Source organism: Phalangium opilio, unplaced genomic scaffold (genome assembly GCF_054372755.1).
Source record: "Phalangium opilio isolate 3A_F unplaced genomic scaffold, DU_Popi_V2 ptg000003l_1, whole genome shotgun sequence".
Classification (NCBI taxonomy): Eukaryota; Metazoa; Arthropoda; class Arachnida; order Opiliones; family Phalangiidae; genus Phalangium; species Phalangium opilio.
Window position 1 is genome coordinate 5109506 of NW_028324145.1, and position 22511 is coordinate 5132016.

A 22511-nucleotide genomic window follows, 5' to 3' on the forward strand; every position below is an offset into this window, starting at 1 on the left:
AAGATCCAACCATGAACCATTGCAAGAATACTTGACACCAGCACCGTGCTGCGCCTCGCCCTAACTATTTCCAATTCACTACATTTTCAATCGAAAAATCGTGACTAGATTATTCAATTACTAAAATATTTCACAAAGACATGAAAATGAAAGAGAAAATAAAAATAAAAGCTAAGCTATTTTCGTTCGATTTTTAATCCTAATCCTATAAACAATTTGGAATCTCTCCAAGGTTTAAAATGATTTATCGATATTAGGGATTGAAATTACAACCTGTTATTATTGGTTATTCGCTAGCTACAACAACGTCTATAATGATGAATTAGGCTAAGTATAATTAAGAACGGAATTCATTAAGGCGGGCCATTAAAAGGTTTGAAAACGGTAAAGTTTGCCTTGGCAATTGCGAGTTGGTTATTACTAGAGGTACGCTGTAATTTTACAATGAATTGAAGTTTAGTATATTTACGAATGTAAACCTTAATTAAGGCTTAGCAGATTTGAAAATGGAATCCTTTAGGCTTAATTTTAGACTTAGAAAGATTTAAGAATGGAATCCTACAGGCCTACTTTAGGCTTAGTGAGCTTAAGAATATAATCGTTTAGATCTATTACTGGCTTAGTAGATATTACAATTAAATTCTTAAAGTTTAATTTTAGATTAGGAACATTTAAGAATAGAAGCCTTCAGGACTAGTTTTAGGCTTATTAGATTTAAGAGTCTAATTGTTTTTTAGGACTATTATTAAGCCTGACATATTTAAGAATCGAATTCTTAGGCCTAATTTTGGGCTTAGTAGATTTAAGAATGCATTTTTAGGCCTACTTTTAGGCTTAGTAGTTTTAAGAATGAAATCCTTTAGGCCTAGTTTTAGTCATAATAGACTTAAGAATGAAATCATTTAGGCCTAGTTTTAGGCATAGTAGACTTAAGAATGAAATCATTTAGGCTTGGTAAATTTAAGAATCGAATCCTTTAGGCTTAGTTTTAGGCATAGTAGACTTAAGAACAAAATATTTCAGGCCTAGTTTTAGGCTTAGTAGATTTAAGAATGCATTTTTAGGCCTACTTTTAGGCTTGATAGTTTTAAGAATGAAATCCTTTAGGCCTAGTTTTAGTCATAATAGACTTAAGAATGAAATCATTTAGGCCTACTTTTAGGCATAGTAGACTTAAGAATGAAATCATTTAGGCCTAGTTTTAGGCATAGTAGACTTAAGAATGAAATCATTTAGGCCTAGTTTTAGGCATAGTAGACTTAAGAATGAAATCATTTAGGCTTGGTAAATTTAAGAATCGAATCGAATCCTTTAGGCTTAGTTTTAGGCTTGGTAAATTTAAGAATCGAATCCTTTAGGCTTAGTTTTAGGCATAGTAGACTTAAGAACAAAATATTTCAGGCCTAGTTTTAGGCTTAGATAATTTAATAAGAGATATAAGTTTCTGCTCTGTAGCATAAAGAAAAGATTAAGCAGTACTACTAAGTGCAAAAGAGACACGAATCGATTTTAAGGCCTAACGTTGACGGCGAATATGGCATTAACAGTTCGCATAAACGGATTTCCTACAACTAAGGCAATTTCTCAAGCGTGGGACCATTCAGTTTTGTGACATACATATAATTCAAAGCCATATATCCAACAAGGAAAAAAATATTATTATGAGAGAAAATGTTCCCATTGCGTGAGTCTTTTAATTTTACCCTCCTTTCCTCTCTTGGGTCTAAAAAACCCAACCTCTACTTTATATCGACGTCCAAACGAGGCGTCCAACCTTAATATACTATCCATATTTTACTAAAAATATCCCCATGCATGTATTAAAGGATATAAATAACTATTGTAATAAATAATATCAAGCTAAAGATTAAAAATGGGTGGTTCCCGAAGAACGTTTAGTTAATTCGTATCATATTAATACTGAAATAATTATTATACTGATATTTCGCAAATAATTTATTCATGTAATCCTCTTTTGATTTAAGCTACTATTAGTTGCAAAGAGGTAGTTATAGATGGTAAAAAAGGGTAAATAACTTTGTTAATTTCAACGGAGAACAGAATATGCCGTAGTAGTTTGGGAATCAACCGAAAACTTTCAGTGAATATTAAAATGCCTACTGCTACATACAGCCGACTTTATTTTTCAAATAAATAAATATGTTAACTAAATATAATATTGTCATTTAAAATAAACAATAAATAAATAAATACAGGGTGTTTCTGATAAGTCTGCCGTAAATTAAAGGGTGTGACAGTTTTTTGGGTCAAACTGAGTGGAAAGTCCATGAAAGAACATGAGATTTACAAAATTTATTTATGGGTCCCAATTATTTAATCAAGCATTTGAAGTAATTAGCTTTACTTTACCAGCGTAAGCACACTTATAACCATTTAATTGTACCACACTTCTGCTAGACTGAGATCCAATAACGTTATCAGATTGAATACAATTGAAGGTTGATGTCCTACTTCGAAAGTGTGACAATTTCCTGGTTTTAGATGACAATCGATGTTTAGGAACCCATATTACCTTAACTAAACATTGTACACCCCATTTTCTTTGATGCACTTCAATTTGACCCAAAAAAAACGCCCTTTAAATTATGGCAGACTTATCATAAACACTATGCATATAATCCAAACAAAAAACCCTCCTTATACATTAAGAGCAGTATGAAGTCTTATCTAAGAGAGCTACCGCTCTCATAGAATTTTCCAAATAATCATAATTCAATCCTTAAGTTATAAAGGCTTTTGAATAAATTTATAGGTTGTAGGTGCTACTACTCTATTAAATAAAATTAATAAATTCCGGTATTGATCTTGGGAAGCTTTTAGCAACTTAAAAGCATTTGGGTGATAACGCAATATCAAATTTCCTAAAGAACGAGTCGACATTTTCTGATGTGTTAAGCCTATCGACCCTCGGCGGAAAAACATAACAACCCAACTCGACAATAACAACATCAACAAAGAGGGGAAGGGATTTCGAAAAAAGGTCAGTTTTTGACTGACGTGTTAATGGCCAGCCAGACAGTCTCTTCATCCCCGTTACTAGCAAAACAACTTTGTCAAAAGGGCAAACTTTCAGCCCCTTAATTCTCAAAGGGACAATGCAACGGCAAAAATGTTTTTCGAAGAAACAAAGTTCTTTGTTTACAGAGAGGTTAAGGTCAAAAAATTGACCATTTAGGCAATTAACTCCCGATATAGGTTAGCTTATGTCAAGGTCGGGTTACGCTAGGGTAGGGTTAGGTTAAGGTCGGGTTACGCTAGGGTAGGGTTAGGTTAAGGTCGGGTTACGCTAGGGTAGGGGGGTTAGGTTAAGGTCGGGTTACGCTAGGGTAGGGGGGTTAGGTTAAGGTCGGGTTACGCTAGGGTAGGGGGGTTAGGTTAAGGTCGGGTTACGCTAGGGTAGGGGGGTTAGGTTAAGGTCGGGTTACGCTAGGGTAGGGGGGTTAGGTTAAGGTCGGGTTACGCTAGGGTAGGGTTAGGTTAAGGTCGGGTTACGCTAGGGTAGGGTTAGGTTAAGGTCGGGTTACGCTAGGGTAGGGTTAGGTTAAGGTCGGGTTACGCTAGGGTAGGGTTAGGTTAAGGTCGGGTTACGCTAGGGTAGGGTTAGGTTAAGGTCGGGTTACGCTAGGGTAGGGTTAGGTTACGTTTAGGTCGGGTTACGCTAGGGTAGGGTTAGGTTACGTTTAGGTCGGGTTACGCTAGGGTAGGGCGAGGGGGTAGACGCTCTGGATCTCTGTGTACACCTGAGTTCAAAAGAGTACAGCTTTTACAGTACATTGAGTTCAAATCCTTCGGAACTCTGAGTTCAGCTTTGACAGTACATCGAGTTCAAGACATATTGTACACCTGAGTTCTCAAGTGTCTAACCCCTCGGGGTAGGGTTAGGTACCTATTCTTCAAAATTACCAAAAAAAAACCCTCACGTTAGAAACAGTCGATTGGGTTTTTAGATCTGCACCACCTCTTCTTTTCCATATTCAATTTATTGAAACATTACGTATTCGTAGGATATACGACCCTCTATATTCTCGAGTGTAATGCTACTATACTTCGAGTGAACAGGCCTATAAAAAGCCAGTAAAAAAACGGCTGACTCCAGCTATAAATCCAGTCTACCAAGGTTGAAATAAAGAAAAGTACTGTGCGATTAAGACATAGGCTTGCCCCTATCCCAAGACTATATTGCATCAGAAACTGAGATAGAGAGAGGGGGGAAGAAGAAAAAAAGGAGCTATAAAAGGATTTTCTTATCTCTTCAAGATTGATTTCTCTTCGATCGCTAGAGAGTTGAAAAAAAAGGGTGTACAGTATACGTATAGATATTCTCTATACTGGAGAAAAAAGGGTCGTATAAAATCGAGGGAAGCTACGAAGTTACGGGGCCGGAAGAAAGAGATTTTAGCGGTGGATTTTTTGTTATCCCTCACCGCCTCATTTTCGCTCCATTTTCTTTTTTCTTCACTCTAGGAGCAAAACACATCGACTAAATTCCTTTTCTATCAAAACCTTGTTTAAGTCGATCTGAAGGAACAAAAAAAAAACACACGTCAGAGGTGTTAGGCCTGGTGGCTTATGTTTTGAAGTTACAGCAGAGTAGAATGAAATTTAATAGCGTTTTTCAACTCCGAAGTTTTCATGATATACTCCTTGTCAGTGTATTTTGGTTTCGGAAAGGGGTAAGGTGTGTTATAGTGTACGTTTCGTAACGCTACAAGGTTAGACTGACATTTATAACTGCATCAGAGATTTTGGCGGGGATTACTTAAGCCTTGGCTTGAACTTTGAAGTTGTATTTCGTACAGAAAGAAATGAGGAATACTTGAGCCTTAGCTTGAAGTTGGTTGGCTCTAGTCTAAAGCCGTTTTCCATTTTCATTTTAACAAGGAGTATAGTTTTATTGGAGTATAAATATAAGTTTCCTTAAAAGTGCATTAAATTACAAATGTCTCCTCATGGCAGCAATCAATGGAAAACGGTATTAGACTTTTCCAATACGAATCTCTTACGAGCTTTATACGTTTGGTGTGGGTACCCACATTCCATCAGGCTAGATTGATCAACTCCTACTCAAGAGGATTTTGAGAGATTTTGTCGGGTCGAGAATAAGGATTAAGCCTTGGCTCTAACAATTTTCCTTCAATGAATCTCTTACGAGATTTATGTTTGTCTGGGTACCCACTCCATGCCAGACGGTTTATTCTCATACAGCTTAATAGATTTTAGTCTGGTCATTGTAATGGCAGCCCGTGTTGTTTTGCTCCCAAGAATTGATTGATATTAGGAAACTGCCGAGTTAGATCTATTTGAACAGAACGATTAGGCGTATTTCCCTAGAGAGTTCAATCAATTAATCCGATGTAATAGGTTAGTCCCTAAGCCTTGTACAACGACAACCGGGAAATTAAAGCTCATAAATCAAATTTAGGCTTAAGTATTTAGCGAGATTAGACTTACGCCGCTAAGCCTTGTAAGGCATTCGTGAAAATAAATCTCACATAGCAAACTAAGGTTTAATAAACTATTCAAGTTGCTAAGCCTTGAATGTACCTTATTCGCGATGCATGCTCCAAGGCTTTTCGCGCGATTTTAACTGACAAATTTAAATGAAATGTCGTCTGCTTTAGAGTCGAAAATAACCATATTTTTCAGATAAAAATCGAGCGATAAGCCTTGGAACGCGCATCGGGAATGAATTATATTTAGTTTCTGCTTATTTACAGCCGAAGATTAAAACTTAAACTGCGTTTCACTTAAAAAAACATTCAAACTATGCAATGTTAAATCGCTTTGAAACTAAACTGGGGCTTAACCAACTTGTCCCTTTACCAAGAGAAAAAACGAAAACTCGCTTAATCCTCAAAATTTCTATTAAGCTAAGTAGTCAGCTGACAAACAAAGCGAAGTTTTAAAATAGGTCCGCAGTGCCCGACTTTAACCCTAGGCCATTTCAATATCGCGAATCTAAAAAACAAACAAAAAAAAATAAGGTAGATCAATATTCCTATTTTAGAAGACAAAACAAATAAAGTCTGAAGATACCAGCCATCGGTAGTCGAAGAATTTATCGAGTTAAAAGTGAAAAGAAAGTGAAAAGTCTAAAGAAAACGTTTTTATGGGAATTTCTCCCAGATATTACGGGGCAAGCCTACATTTAGGGTGATAGCTTCCCATGTATTTTCTATCAGCGCCTGTAGAAATGTTGTTCGTGCTGCACTTCAGTGTTTATGGAAGAAGGAGCCATACAGGATGAACTAAATTTCAAATGCTAGGGCCTACACGGGGTGCTTTTGGAATGGTTTCAAGAAATAATCGGGGTTAGGGGTAGGTTATTTGGTCGATTTCGAATCGAAAATGGAACTTCTATGAAACTTCCATGACATTTTTGTCGCTCGGGTCACCGTTTACAATTTATGATTCCAGTGTTTTGTGGATAATCCCTTACATTTAACTAGTATTGTCTTTCAGTTTCTTAATTAAATTTAAGGGGTCATCCGTAAAATATTCCGATCTTAACTTGAAAACAGTGACCTGAACGGAAAAATGGAGATAGAAGTTACATTTATGATTCCAGTGTTTTGTGGATAATCCCTTACATTAAATTAGCAATCATTGTATTTCAGTTTCTTAATTAAATTTTAGAGGCCATCCATAAAATACTTAAAAACAGTGGCCCTTACGACAAAATATCATAGAAGTTACATTTTCGACTCAAAATCGAACGAAGAACATCCCCGGACTTAATTTATGGCAGATTTATCAGAAACACCCTGTATAATAAGAGATACTTGGCGGATATTTAACGGTTTTGTATAAATTCAACGTGTCCCTAACCTAAATAATACATTTAAAGGATTTAATATGAACTATGATAATAAAAAAAATTGAGATCAGCTCTACGGAACTATATGGCGTGTAAGCCTCTTACGTTCAACGTTCTCCCACCACCACCACCATAATCCTTAGCGTAGAGGTACTAAAATTGCAGGCAACGAATAGAAACGTTTCTCCCAGCATCATCCCTTGCAATAACCCCTTTCAGAACTTTCCTTTCCATTCTCTGACATAAGCGAGCGTCGGAAAAGGTCTCATCAATTCCCAAAAAGGACGGACGACAAGAATAATTTTGCCAAGTGGAAGAGGAAGAGCAATTATTCATTTTGAAATTGGGGGGCGTTAACTCTGATGCCCCCAAAATAGTCACGTGTGATAAAAATGCTACGGTACTTTTTAACTTTTATTCACGTCCGTGCCACACAAAATCAATTCCTTTTGTAACTCTGACGCAATTTAAAGTCATCTAAAAGCACGGGTTCTTCCTTACAGTACGACCCTATTCACTATAATAACGTGACTTTTATCTATTGTTAAAGCCAGTGGAATGTTCAAAATTAAAAAATTCAAAAACACACCAAGGCTTAGCGAATATTAATGTATTTACAAAGCATAACAGTGCCTTTAGTAATTATTTGTTAAAGAGGGTAAAGTTTCAAAATTCAAAGCAATATGTGTTTTTCAAATTTGTATGCAAGTATCCATTGTATAAGACGTAAAGGAGGTTTGTATATGATGAAAAGCAATTGTTTCATTGCCATGTTAATGAATTAAATTAAATAGATATAGTGATAAATTATAGCAATTTTATATATTTTTATCAAACCATGTACGTGCCACCACCCAGGGGTAAAATTAACAATGTATTTCCTACCGGCCCCTGTAAAACGTTTACCCGCAATACAGCGGTGTACAATTGCTTTTATAAAATTCATATTTTGCTTAATTCTGCACCAATTTAGTACTTTTTGTGATCATAATTATTGGAATGTTAATGAATCAAATTAAGTAGATAAATTATAGTAGTGTTATAACATTTTTTTATCAAACCATGTACATGCCAACCTCCAGGGGTAAACCTAACAATGTATTTCCTACCAGCCCCTGTAAAACATTTACCCGCAATACAGCGGTGTACAATTGTTTTTATAAAATTCATATTTTGCTTAATTCTGCACCAATTTAGTACTTTTTGAGATCATAATTATTGGAATATTAATGAATTACATTAACAAGATAAATTATAGTAAAATTACATATTCTTATCAAACCATGTACGTGCCAACCTCCAGGGGCAAAACCAATAATGAATTTCCTACCGGCCCCTGTAAAACATTTACCCGCAATACACCGGTGTACAATCATTTTTAGAAAATTCATATCTGGCTTATTTCTGTAGCAATTTAGTAGTTCTTGATGTCATATTGAAGTTCAAAGTACGCTCTACACGTATTAACTAAGAGTGTGACATTAAAATATTGTTGAAGTTCGCGAATTTTCAAAATTTAAAATTTTAATTTATACGCTAGCCTCCGTTGTAGTTTTCAATTAATTTATAATTTTAATTTAGTTTTCAAATTAGGCTTAACTAATTCTCTTTCAAATAAAATGCAACTCCTAGTTGATTACTTTATCGCAAAATCAGAGTCTATTATTACAAAAGAAGAAACTTGGGCCTAGAAAGATGAAGATAAAATCAGAGAATAAACACAAAAAGATTGAAAATAGAGATTCAATTCAAATCCCCACCGGGACTGGTGGAGGTGGTTTGGCAGAGTTCACTTTCATCTTGTCTACAAAGGCTTGGCTAGAGCCTGCATCTCTTTATTCAACCTCAGACGGAATAGTAATCAGTGAATATTCTCTCTGTGCGTGTGCACAGTCTTCGTGAGAATTTCGCTCATCCTTAATCGCTCGTCCCTTAGCTCATTAATCGAATTAGAGAAGAGCTTCGGCTAAGCCTTGGCGATGAAAGACTGAAGAGAATGAATGTGCTAGAAAATTCAGTTTTAACCTTTCTAGACTTGAAGATGTTTACTCGAAGTAAAAACTAGTCTTAATCTTGAAGAAATTAAATAATTTTTGTGTTTTACTAAACACAAAAAACCTACGTCAAAAAACTTCTACTTTGCGTGTCTAGTAAGGGAGTGCGCTGAGCACATCAATCCATCTTAAACCCCGATGCGTGTGCCAAGGCTTAACTCGTTTTTTTAACTGACAAATCTGGGTAAAAATTAAGCGTCGTCTGCTTCAGAGTCGATAAAATTGAAACGTTTCGACTCTGAAGCAGACGACTCAATTTTGACGCAGATATTCTCAGTTAAAAACGTGCGTTAAGCCTTGGCACAGGCATGGGGAATAAAGTGGATTCTACGATATACCATAAAAAGTTATGGAAAATACTTCAGGTTACTGGCTTCTGGTGAGACTTGAACCCTCGTCAACTTTACGGTACGTTTCTAAGCGCCAGAAGCTCTAAACTTTCATTTGAAAGCTGGATAAAGACGGTTAGGATTTAAGACTTTTCTATGTACCTTAAAAGGTGTACTTAAGGTTTAAGGCGAAGACTAGGTAGAGAGATTGGACCTTAAATTCCTGGTGGGCGTTTACTATTCTCATTTGGGGTCAAAAACTGGGAAGCAAACGGAACCGGGATTTAAAAGCAATTTGATATAATTAAGAATTTAAAACAAAGAAAAGCCTAGAGGGAGTTAGTGTACAGCGAAGGAAGTAGCTAGAAAATTAATGCCCCTAAAGCTGGGAAGAATCACGTACTAAAACGCTATCTGAATACACAATTTTATCACGGTGTGGGTCTTAATCGATTACACTTAACAGTGTCTAATTTTAAAATAACAAAAACTTGAATCCAGCTTTTGAAATCAAGAGTTATTTGCAAGTTTTATATGTGAAAAATATGTAACAAAGATTTTTACGTAATCTATTGGAGCTAAGCTTAATTCCTTCTAAATATAACATTATTCTCAACTACCTTGTGTAGTTTATCGGCTAAGCCTTGCAGATGGCTTAACATGAGTAGTACCTGTAGTAATTAGTAATCTATAGAGTAATTCTAAGATTAGGCTTAACAGCCTTGAGTAGTCTATCGAATAAGCCTAACACTAGGCTTAAGAACTTAAGGAGTAACCTATCGAATAAACCCAACATTACGCTTAACAGATTAACGAGTAATCTATCGAATAAGCCTTACATTAGGCTTAACAACGTAACGAGTAACCAATCGAATAAGCCTAACATTACGCTTAACAACTTAACGAGTAACCTATCGAATAAGCCTAACATTAGGCTTAACAACTTAACGTCATAAGGATCATTTTATCCTTATTTAAAGACGTTTAGCCCTCTCTTTAACGAAGTTGAGAGCTGACGTATTAAAAGGTCGTTAATGGCGAGAAATTTTTTTTATTTCTTTATTAATATTGTAATCGGAAGTCGTCAAAATGAGAGTAGGGGAAAAACGCCAAAAAAAAAAGAGTAACAGTGAAAGTTCACCCCCGGGGAATTTTACTAGAAGAGAAAAAGGAATTATAAATTACGAAAGCTCGCTTCCCCCCACTCCCTTTGAAACTGAGTTCACGGCTTACTGGTTTCTGATGAGAAAGAAACAGGAACAAAAAAAACCTCCTCCCATGAATCATTTTAAAACGATAATATATTGATTTTCTTCTTGCAAAAATAGGCTAAGGGGTAAACCAATCAACGATGACGGTGGAGGGGGTGGAGGGAAGGCAAAAGTGTTTACGCGTAAAAGAAGCTTTATCTATAACGTTCTTTGCGAGGATCACAAATTCTTCTCGATTCCAGGTACAGCTAGCTATAGGGATCTAAAAGATGAAAGCTAGACAGAAATATTGACACGAAATTGTCGCTATGGTAACACTGTTCAGGTATCGGGCCTGACTTGCCTTGCCTTGCCGCAACAGATCGCGGGAATAATTTATTTATTCGAGGATATTGCTATCCGATACGTATGGTTGAGTTATTAAGAGTCAAAAGAGATAAAAATGGGAGAAAACATAAAGGTGGCTCCGGGAGCCAAGGGAGGGAAAGATTTCTCAAAACCGAGCGAGCGAGAGAGAGAGTTAAGCTAAACCACGAACCCCAAAAAGAGAACAAAAGCTAACCAACCGTTCTATAAAGTCAATATTGTAGCGTATACACCGCGTAAGGTATGCTTTTAATCCTATTATCGTCTTAACGAAAGCCGAGCGCCGAATATGAGAGAGAGAGAAGAACAAATTAAGTTTTGATAACTAAGTCAACCCCTTTTTTGATATATTACTAAGCTTAAACTAATATTAAACATTAAAGGTTAAGTCCCATGCAGGGAAATAATTCATTGCATGATGGGTCAGTGACCGAATAATAACTCCTAGGCTAGAAATATCCATGGGAAAATATTTCGTTTAAAGTTGTGTGGACTCCATTATTGAAGTAAATATGAAACTTGGGTGTAGTGATAGTTTACTAAGCCTAAACTAGCATTAAACGTTAGAGTGTACAAGGAATTAAGTCATTGGGTCAGTTACCTAATAATGACTCATCCAAGGGGAGATACTTTCAGTTGTTTACTACTGATGAAGTAAATATTGAACTTACAGATGTAAAAAATACCCTTCCTAAATTAGATCCCAACTTAAGGATTCGGGCCTGGTTTAACTATGAAAATCAAGGGTTATGATTAAACAATAAAGATGAAGGATATCTACCGGATATGTATTTCAATTCAGAGGATCATGACGTCGTGGAAATTACATATCTATGAACGAGGTGTAACCAAGGCCCTCCCTATGTGAGAACCCAACCTTAAGCAATATAGTTTAACATTGAAACCATAAAGGATTTCTACAGAATATGTATTTCAACTAGCAGTAGAGGTACCCGGCCTTGCCAGTGGGGACTCTTTATTACTTTTATGGTGGCCATTTTAAAAGATGGCGGAGGGTAAATCGATCGCCAAAAGTCATAAATATTGGTGAAATGGGTTGAAACGCGAGATCAACGTTATTCCACAAAGAAGGTTTCCTTACACTTCTTACCGCCATTTTTTTAGATGGCCGCGGATAGGAAAAAATCTTTCTTAGTGCGGACCTACTACTTAAGAGGAACGCCTCTGCAAAATTTCAGCCTTCGTAGGTAAAGCGGTTTGAGCTGGGCGCTGATTATCAATCAGTCACTCAGGACATTTACCAAATATATGTATAATCTGATAATCATGACGACATGAACATTAAATATCTATGAACGTTCGCAACTTCGTTGATATCCACAAAAGCCACCATATTTTTCATGGTACCTTGCCTTTAAACATTAATAACAATTACAGGTTTTTGATGCCTACGAACGTTGGCAACTTCGACGTTATCCTTAAGAAAGACCATAATTTATGGTACTTTGCCTTCATGGGCTGCTATTAAACATTAATAACTATAACAGGTTTTTTGATTTATGATTGTGGATTACGTAATACCAACACAAGTAGACGACAGCGCGACAAAGAAGGGGCCAAGGAACAGTCACGACGTTTATACCTTGACAAATTAAGGATACAACTGAGTTGTCATTCATCACTTACCCTGTCTTGTACCATAGATCAGATAGACAACGGTAAAGGCAATCAACAAACTAGCTATTCTCCGACCCAAAGCGGGTAACCTAGGTCGAGCTCGGTAATACTGGTTAGGCCTTTGCGGCGGTATCATTTTGGTAAAAAGAAAAAAAAAATCAACCTTAAAGCCAGAAAGAAAACGTTCGTGGAAATAGCTGCGTTACAATCCCTGTAAGGTTTCCAACAGCGTATCGCGCGGCATGACTACGGGCTAGAGAAACTTCTGTTAAAAGCAAGGCCCGACGATATCTTTCCCTTCTCTCTAGCTCTGCGCGGGAAATCCAAGAAGTACGCACGCTGCAGTTCATGCAATGCATACTGTTCCTACCGCAGCGCCACTAGCAGCTCCAAACCGTACCATACGTAAAAGCCTATACCACACACTGCTATTTTTCTTTCGAAATTCTGTCAGGAAATTCCCAGCTTTTCCCTCATTTTTCCCCTTCTCTTTCCTAGACTGAATGGTACCCGAGTTGGAATCAAGGGGGCGTAAAAGGAGGGGTTCTTTATTGGGTTCAGCTAAAAAAGAGGCCGGAGAAATCAAATCAAAATACGCTAAAATGCTTTTCGTCATTATTTGGGAGTAATGAAACCTAAAAGGGAAAAATAGGTTCTTACGTACAGGGTGTTTTAAACCTTCGCCCAATCTAAGATACATTTAAAAAAAGCGTTGGTGTTCATAGATAAAACCAGAAGTGAGATGAGACCAGAAGTACTGAGCTAGCCAAATTCTTCACTCGGCGAAAGTGAATATTCTTGATAACACAAGAACGGTTGGCCCTCTAGTAGCGGTTTCTGAATTTTCCCTCCAAACAGTGATGCCAGATTGAGGGAAATTTCCCATATCTGGGGAAATTTTGACTCCTAAAAACGGTAAAAAGGGAAAAGGGAAATTCCACCAAAAATTTGCTAAATCTAGGGAAATTCCATGGGAAGAAATATTTTATTCAAAACCTACCATCTCAACATAGAAAATTAAACAACTTCATCAAATTGACCTATTAATTACGTTGGATTCTTATTAGATGGCAACCCTGCTACTGTTTTTAGTAATTTCCAAACATTGAATTACCGAAAGCCGTCTGCTAAATAACTGACCCATTGTAATCGTTTGAAAAATACATCGCCAAAAACAGTTGTCATTTTGTAAAGCTATAATTCTATCATTTTCTATGCGCAGAATCTGGAAACCCTGAACTAGGGAAATTTTGGTCCAAAAAGGGAAATTTTAAGGGCTAGAAAGGGAAATTCCATTTTTCCCACCTGGCATCACTGCCTCCAAAACGTGAGACGCTCGCGGTGGTAGACGGCCGAACTAGATTCAAGGAGCCGCGTCCGTGTTCGGCCGCTTTAGGTTGAGAGGAAGGGGGTAGGAAATGTCTTTGGAACTCGACCAATTTTTTTCTCGGTAGTGTAGGCGCGATGGAGGCGGCATAAAATCCTCAAATTTGTTCACTAGTGCCAGGATCTACTATCAATGCTAGAGCCCTTCACTTCTAGTCTCATCTCACTTCTGATAAAACCCAAAAAAGTGTACTTCGTTCGTTTGGATGATAGACGCCATGTAAAATGAGAAGCAAATGGCCCTCCTCTCAACCCCTACACGAACCAACCAATCAGAGAAGAGCTTTTTTTGAGGTCATAGATTTAAAGAAAATAGTGCTCAATGGTGGCGATCCAAAAGTTTATTCTTGGTACTATAGATACTTTATTGAGACCCATTCAAGCATGATTCCTGTGCTATGTTCGTCAAGGTAATCATGCATTCTGAGGGTAAAGGGGGGGGGGTTTCCCATATTACACGGAGCGAGCAAGCTTCAATGAAGTATACTTTTTGTTTTAATCTATGAACTTTTGGTGTTACGCGAGGAAAATGAGTAAGGGATTTACGAGGCACTAATAGAGAAATTAAATGAGTAGAAGAAACCAAGTGAATCTAAATTATTGATCACCGAACTTAAAAATCACGTGTTCTTAGCCCATTACGTAAAATGTTCTACCTTAAACGTTTCAGAACGCGGTCCGTCGACATTGATATATTGCTGACAGCCGTGACCAATGACTAATTTCATCAATTAAAATTATTGAGACTACTCGTTTAATTCCTCTCCTTTCGCCTGTAAATCCCGTACACATTATCTCTGCATAACACCGACGCGTTAAGGGAGAAGTATCTAGACTGGTCGTCGGGTAATGTTTCCACTTAGAATAAATTGTGGAGTTTCTAATCACTTCTCTATTTAGAAACAAATAATTGTCAAATCAGCACAACCTACCCTATTTCTAAACATTTAATTGTAAAATCAGCTAAACCACCGACTGATCAGAACGTTTTGATCTACGATATTTAAACTAGTTTTGTACGGAGCTTGATGCTCAGTAAGAAATACGTTTTAAAGACAAAACTGTCTTGACAAAACTGCGGTGATATAAGACAAATACAAAAAACCGAAAAGCCACCCATAGAGTCTGGCTTAACCCTAACAAGGAGTATATGGCGTTCACCGTAAAGTGAAAAGTAAAAAAAAAAAATTCATTCATTCATTGGGGTTCACTATTAACCCTAAATGTTGTCTTCCTCAATTTTTTCTTGCAAATAATGTTTTTTCCATCCAAAATGAAGAATTATTAAAAGCTATTAATCTCGATTTTTATCCTAATGAAGATGACTGTCTTTGAATAAACTCTGTTAAAATTCAATTTTTCTAAAAGATTTCCAAAGGAATTTCTTTCAAACCACCATTACCCATTTTGAACGTATTTTCAAACTAAAATGGAAAAACAATGACAACGGACGCGAGCAAACAAATTAAATATTCGTTAACCCTTTCTTTTCAATACTGAAAATTACGCTCACTTAAAGTTAAAGAATTTAAGGAATGCCATACTTTGTGAAAACATTAAAATATTCCTTAAGCCTTGGTCGGAGATTAAAAACCACTCTCGCAAAACAACAACCAAAAACGCCTAAGGAAAAAGAGAAAAATTCCCTTCCAGGAATTATTAATTATTTGAATGAAGCCCAACGGTTCAATTTCATTAATAAAATTATCTAGAGGTCTGACCAACGAGGGGCTTATCACACAATGAACACTGAAACTTAATCGTCCTTAGTTTTACAAGAATATCTTCGTCGTTGATTCATTGAATTAAACGTTCCTTACAATAGCTGAATTGGCACAATTTTCTATAATGCTTTAAACCATAAGTGAAGGCATTCCATCATTTATAATCTAATATTTGAGGTTGACCAAATGCCACCGAAAAGAATTAACAGGGTTCGTACAAATTTCGGAAAACCGATTTCACTGAATTTTCCAGCTTTTTCCCCATAAATATTTTAATCAAATGAAACTTACGTTATTCTTTGGTGCTGAATTAATTTCTTTAATTGAAAAATATGATTCGACTGACGCGGGAGAAAGACATTTTCTAACAAGTGCTCTAAACTTCTGAAGCAGACGAAAATTTACGTTTCAGTAACTTAAAAGCCCTGGACATAAGCTAGGCAATGCTCTGGCAAGGCGGGAGCCAGCCAATGAGTATATCTGCTCATAACCCACTCGATCCGCGCTCACGGACGCGCGAGCAGCTTGCCTCGTGTTGCGCGTGATAGAGTGGGCTATGATCTGCTCCAATCGTATGGAGTAATAACAACGAGAATGGTTTTATTTTATAGTTCAAGCAACCCTTTCAGAGCAAACTTACTCAAACCTCACAAATTTCCCCGAATTTTACTAAAAATTCGAATTTTCCCTGAGTTTTTTATGAACTATAAATTTCGTAAAGTTTTCCTGCTTTTCCAGGTTTGTACGAACCGTGGAACTTAAGTAAAGGTAGTTGTAATTCCCACCCTTAATGTATTTATATCCGAAGCAGGCCAAAAGCGGACCTTCTAACCTTTTCAAGTACTCTGCCTTGCCCGTCAGCTATCCCAATAACATTTTTCCTATCCCCCTGAGTCTTCCAAATTACGTCCACGCGCCAAGCCAACTTGGACAAGTGGGAGGAGACCGGACCACCAGGAGAAAACCCAACTAAAATGCTTACACCCATTACCACTTTTAGCAGAAAGCTCCGCGTTCTTCTCAAATAGGTTTCCTTTTTTTTTTTTGGCCATGACTACTTCAAACAAGACCTTTTTTCAGCAGAGGATCTAATAGGATCGTTTAGAAAATTCCATAAAAATCGCTAACTTACTAAGTCGAATATCGGTATCGCTGTCTGTCTAATAAATACATTAGGGAATAGGAGCTAATTCGTTAAGGAATTGGTAGGGTTTGGGGTTCGATATCGTATTGGAACAATTTGTTTAACACTCGTGATTTTTTTCTCTTGCCATTTATTTACTACGTGAGATGGAATCGATCACGTTCGCGGAACGAATCCCAGGGCTTACTTTTTTCCGCTTCGGCTAAGGTTTGAGTTGCGTGAAAAGCAATGAAATAATATAAGGTTTTTACTTATGTTATGTTTGGTAAAGAAAAACAATCGAATGGTTTCGTTATTTTTCTTACAGAAAATTTGTATCTGGTTTTTCTTTTTTGTTTAAGTAAAACTTTATGGCATGTTAAGGTTTACTTTGGAAGTTTTGTTTGCTTTAAAAGTGTTTAATATTTATGGTATATTGTTATGTTTTCGTATTATGCCTATATATTAATCGATTATTTATGTTAATAGGCTTAACAAAAATCTTTAATCTTGTTAATAATTTTGTTTTTTCCTCATGGGATGATGGGATGCAACCAAGGATAATCTTTCTAAATACCTTAAATAGGCTTAACAAAGGTCAAAAACAGGCTTATAACCATCCATGACAATCTATTATGCACCTCTTAATAGATTATTTATAGTCTTGGATAAAATTTAGGCTTAACAGAATCTTGAATCTATAGTTAATAAAGCCGGTTTTCTTTTCGCTCATAAGATCAAATCCAGCATCAGGTTTCTAAATACGTTAATTAGGCTTAACAATGGTCGAAAACAGACCATAAAGAAAGAAATAAACATATTCAAATAGGAATTGTGCAGTAAAAGTCACGAATAAGCCATAAAGTACGGCGTTACGATGCATTTATCTTCTATATTACTATAAAGTTCGGTTTATAACCCGAGATCATGACATTGGCGAATAAGAAATGCGAAGAAACGAAGCTAAGACTTGGCAAAAATAAAATGACCCAACTACGACTGCTGGCATGGATGTATAAATGATTGGCGTTAATGGATAGTATACTGAGCGCGAAATTCGATCATGGTTTTCTTTTCTTAGTACCAATACCAGGTCATGTAAGCTTCCACTCTTACTAGGAAAACATAGCAAGAGGGGATGACATAGCTTTTTTTCAGCAAATCTAAAAAAAAAGTGCTTGTAAATCAAAAAAAAGAGCTTGTAAAAAGTGCTTGTAAATCTAAAAAAAAGTGCTTGTAAAAAGTGCTTGTAAATAGTGATGCCACGAATATTCGGTTACTATTCGGTATTCGGCCTATTCGGCCATTTTTTTCGTATTCGGTATTCGGCCGAATATTTCGTAATATTCGGCCGAATACCGAATGTCCAATCATGAAGGAAAAAAACAGAAAAATTACTCAAAAATTATTTATTTCAATAACAATTTTTACTTAATATTTATAATCTACCAGTGGTAAGTTGTGATGAATTAAAAAAGGCATATAGTGACACGATCTACTCGCAAATGAACCAAAAAATTAAAGACGCTATAGACGGGTCCTATAGTGTTAAAGAGAGCGCGTTGAAAAATCGTAACTTCCCCCTTTTCACTCCCTCCATCCCTAGTTTATCACCAACGTTGAAAACTTCCGCGCAGGCGCGCTGTAGCAGAGGCGGTAGAGAGCGGATCTAAACAGTGTATCCCTCTCTCTGCTTGCGCGCCAATATTGCGCAGACCAGTAATCGCGTTACAGCTAGTGCCGAGAGGAGAGTTTTCCCACGTGACCCTACATTTCGCGTAGCCGTCTGCCTATTCACCTCGCCATTCCATACCCTTCTTCTTCCATGATGAGACCTGTCCCATTGCGGTCCGTGCGGGGATGTACGTATTTCGCGGAACGGGTTACAGCTCATAACCGGTTTCGCGCGAGCTGCACATATCTCACGCCCGAATATTCGGTGGCCGAATATTCGGTGCTTCGGCCGAGAGCATGGCCGAATATTCGGTATTCGGCAAAATCAATATTCGCGGCAACACTACTTGTAAATCTAAAAAAAGTGCTTGTAAAAAGTGCTTGTAAATCTAAAAAAAAGTGCTTGTAAAAAGTGCTTGTAAATCTAAAAAAAGTGCTTGTAAATCTAAAAAAAGTGCTTGTAAATCTAAAAAAGTGCTTGTAAATCTAAAAAAAGTGCTTGTAAAAAGTGCTTGTAAATCTAAAAAAGTGCTTGTAAATCTAAAAAAGTGCTTGTAAATCTAAAAAAGTGCTTGTAAATCTAAAAAAGTGCTTGTAAATCTAAAAAAGTGCTTGTAAATCTAAAAAAGTGCTTGTAAATCTAAAAAAGTGCTTGTAAATCTAAAAAAAGTGCTTGTATTTGAGCTAAGTTCCAATTGGTGACATTTAATAGCGAATTGGTCAGTTCGGGAGTTCGTTCATTTGTTATTTTCGGTGTCATGCTCAATGAAACTGTGTATCGGAACTTCGGAAGGTACTTCATTTTCCGTTAAATTCCCCTTTAAAGCAAATGTCGGCTCCTGTGGTACCCCTAACACATAAAATTTACCTTCCTTGCCATAGACAGGAGCCAATCAGAACTCTTCCATGGGGGGGGGAGGGTACAGCTAAAACTAGCCTTTACTAAGGGCCAGTCAACTCTACCCCTAGATTATGCGAGCATTTAACTAAACCACCGCCGAGACTCGCCCTAACCCTGCCCATCAGCACGATTTGGCAGCCAACCATATCTTAATGCACCAGTACGAGAAGTTTATCCAGTAACGCTAGTCCATGTAATATATCCATGCTGAAGCAGTCCTTAAATCACTCCATTACATTCAGAGTTGATTAAATTAGACCAGACCAGTAAAGGTCGTAAAACGCGAGCTATTCGACCACCATGGTTAATTAGACATTCCTACAGTCTTTGAGGCGAACCCGTATTGTCACGGTTGGTTCCTTAAATTCCATCCCCTTCGATAATTTAAGTCTCTCTGTCTCGAATGACAATAAACACGGAGCTTAATTCAAAACAGAGGAAGAAGGGCTCCAGAAGCAAGGATTCCCTATGGGAATTTTAAGCGGAACCACCTCTTTCAAAACAGAATTAAAATTAAAAATCATAATACCATAAGTTCATAAGATTTGTTCCATACGTTTGTCACTGGTTACTGAGAGCTTGTCATGAAGTGACGTAGATGCTCGGAAAGCGACGCCTGGTGAGGTGCTGTCAAAGGCTTAGTATGTACAGACTAAATAGGAAGATGGACTTCAAAATTAACCGAGTGTAGTCAATTCTAGCTAGTTGTTCTCGAACTAGATCTCGGTAAGTCTCCAGCATTACGGAGTATAGATAGTGTCATACTTATGGAACGTATCTTATAAACTTATGATAATACGTTTTACTTCGTTTTGAAAATTAAAATTTTCCTATTTACGAATTACGAGCTACGCAAAACTGCATTACCTAAACGTTGATCTATTTTTTAAATAAATTGAATATTTAGAAGATAAAGATTTCCGATAAATTTTGCATGCGCCAAAATTTCTGATAAACTGGATTTAAGAAAGGTATTCCATGGGTACCGCCATAAGCTACGAGCGCCGCGCGTTTGTAAGTGGCTGCCATTCCCCATTGGTATATCACGTTCCCTAACCTTGACTGAACGAGTAAGTCTTTCGGAAAAGGGGAGGTAACCCGGTAAATCCTGTCTATATAGGTTCGACGACAAAAGGTTCACTCTCCAGAGGAAAAAGACATTGTTATCAAAGTCTGCCAATCTTTCCTTTAGCTTAAAATATTTCGGATCGATAGCTATTTAAAATGATCCTTTTTCCTCCACCAACGCTTCCCGTTCCCACCTCCTATTGCCCAAGAGTCAAAAGTTTCAAAGAGACGTCGGGTACGGCCTGTAGACAATTCCATTAATCACTTACAGAGAAATCCATACACAGGAGGGAGTCACTCACTTAGGCTATAGAGTAGTGTCGGTAGAGATGGAAGTAGACTGTGTATCCCTCCCTGTAGGCGCGCTTTTGTGAGAGGGGAAACTGTACGCGCCTGGTAGGGGGGATGACACTAAGCTAAGAGATACCCTGGCGCCAAGAGGCAACTTCAGACGAAGCACGAGCTCAATACACGCGGGAGGCTAGCAGTGATTTTTAGCGCAGGGGAAATAACCCACAAGATGACATCCCCCGCCCAATCCCGAGTTCACTAAAGGCAGGAGGCTAACAGTGCTTTTTAGCACAGGGGAAATAACCATGTGGTGTTTGCGTCTCTTCTAGAATTAATGAAATTGTCCATAGATCCATTAGGGACAAGGAGGGAGTACTACTCGAACCCACCCACGGCTTGGCTTCGCGTTTGCTTGAATATTTTAGAATATCTTTTTTAAAAAAGAAATACTTCGGGCCTCGGTCCTCATACTTTTTTAGCACCGTCGATTTAAAATACGAACTAAATTTCTATCCATGGGATAAAAAAACGATGGGGGTGAAGAATTGGCAGGGGTGAAATCAAATATAGGGATCAAGAATACAATCGTACTAGCGGCGGGATATATTTTTTCAATATTTATGAGACAGCCCGTGCATATATCTGATATACAGATACTCGAGTACGGCGTTAAAAAATTTAAAAGGTTTTATGGGAAAGATTTTTTTAAGTAAACATTAGCTTACCATGAATGTTGAGGAATGGGTTGGTCCTTGTTGGTCTATGTCTTCGGATATCATTTGTTGTCACAAGGTCACAAAAATAGTTCCACGAAATTGGTTCAGTCACGAAAATAGTTCCACGAAATCGGTTCAGTCACGAAAATAGTTCCACGAAATCGGTTCAGTCACGAAAATAGTTCCACGAAATTGGTTCAGTCACGAAAATAGTTCCACGAAATTGGTTCAGTCACGTAAATAGTTCCACGAAATTGGTTCAGTCACGAAAATAGTTCCACGAAATCGGTTCAGTCACGAAAATAGTTCCACGAAATCGGTTCAGTCACGAAAATAGTTCCACGAAATCGGTTCACTCACGAAAATAGTTCCACGAAATCAATTCAGTCGCGAAAATAATTATTACACCAAAAGGTTCCATACAAAGGTCGTTGGTAACATGGTAGCAATGACCTATGCCTTTAGGTCAAATGGTTTAAAGTTATCACCGGGGGGGAGGGGGAAGAAGGAACGTAAACCTTAAGACGAGAAGACACGTCCATCCTAAGTTAGATACCCAATGTTGACCCAAAGGCTTATCGATTTAGAATTAATATAATTCAGAAATTCCTTCCGTGCCCTAAGGGCAAATAAGATCTGGGCAAATGGCAATAGTGACAAAATGAAGTAATGGCTGGCCCTCATTGTAAACTGTGTAACAGAATTGAGACCCCCGTATGGTCTATCCCGATTAAAATGGCGTTCAGTGACCAGTCAATCCTAATTGAAGCAGAACCGGTAGCTACAAACTAAGTGTTAAAAAATTTATTACCCAGGTTCTCTCCCCATCATCCTCGTTCTCTAGTTGCGCTTTTTTCTTTCATCCTTCATTAGTAGACTCGCTTAAATTATATTTAAAGCAGGAGTTATAATTTTGGAAGATCAAAAACTTGTTGAACTTTAATTAACATAAATTAAATCTAATGAAATGAAAAACTAAACAAAACCAGGACGGCATGGCTCATCGCGATGAAAAAAAAAAGCAGAAGGTTCAAATTTGGGGCCGACGAAGTTACATGACGGAGGTGGGCTGAACATATACCAAAATGTCGAAAAATATACGTTTCTATCCACTGTCGTCTGCAACAGTAGGCCTAAACCGTTGCAACCAGGGCCGGAAATAAGGAAAAATTCTTATAGGGCATTTGTCCAG

At 37.4% G+C, this 22511-nt stretch overlaps 1 protein-coding gene across 2 annotated transcripts in view; it reads right to left on the reverse strand.

The window, feature by feature from the left end:
- The window catches only part of LOC149717256 (sodium/potassium/calcium exchanger 3-like), a 44113-nt gene extending 21659 nt beyond the window's left edge, over positions 1 to 22454 (reverse strand). Inside the window, exon 1 of one of the 2 annotated variants that reach the window (XM_089837250.1) lies at positions 21329 to 22454. Coding sequence is in view for 1 of the 2 variants with exons in the window: in XM_089837246.1 (XP_089693372.1) it covers positions 12446 to 12572 (127 nt within the window). In the remaining variant the exon portion in view is untranslated. Of the gene's footprint in view, positions 1 to 12445; positions 12892 to 21328 lie in introns of those variants that run through there. The other variant, XM_089837246.1, reaches the window with a different exon arrangement.
- Between the last annotated feature and the right edge of the window lie 57 nt (positions 22455 to 22511).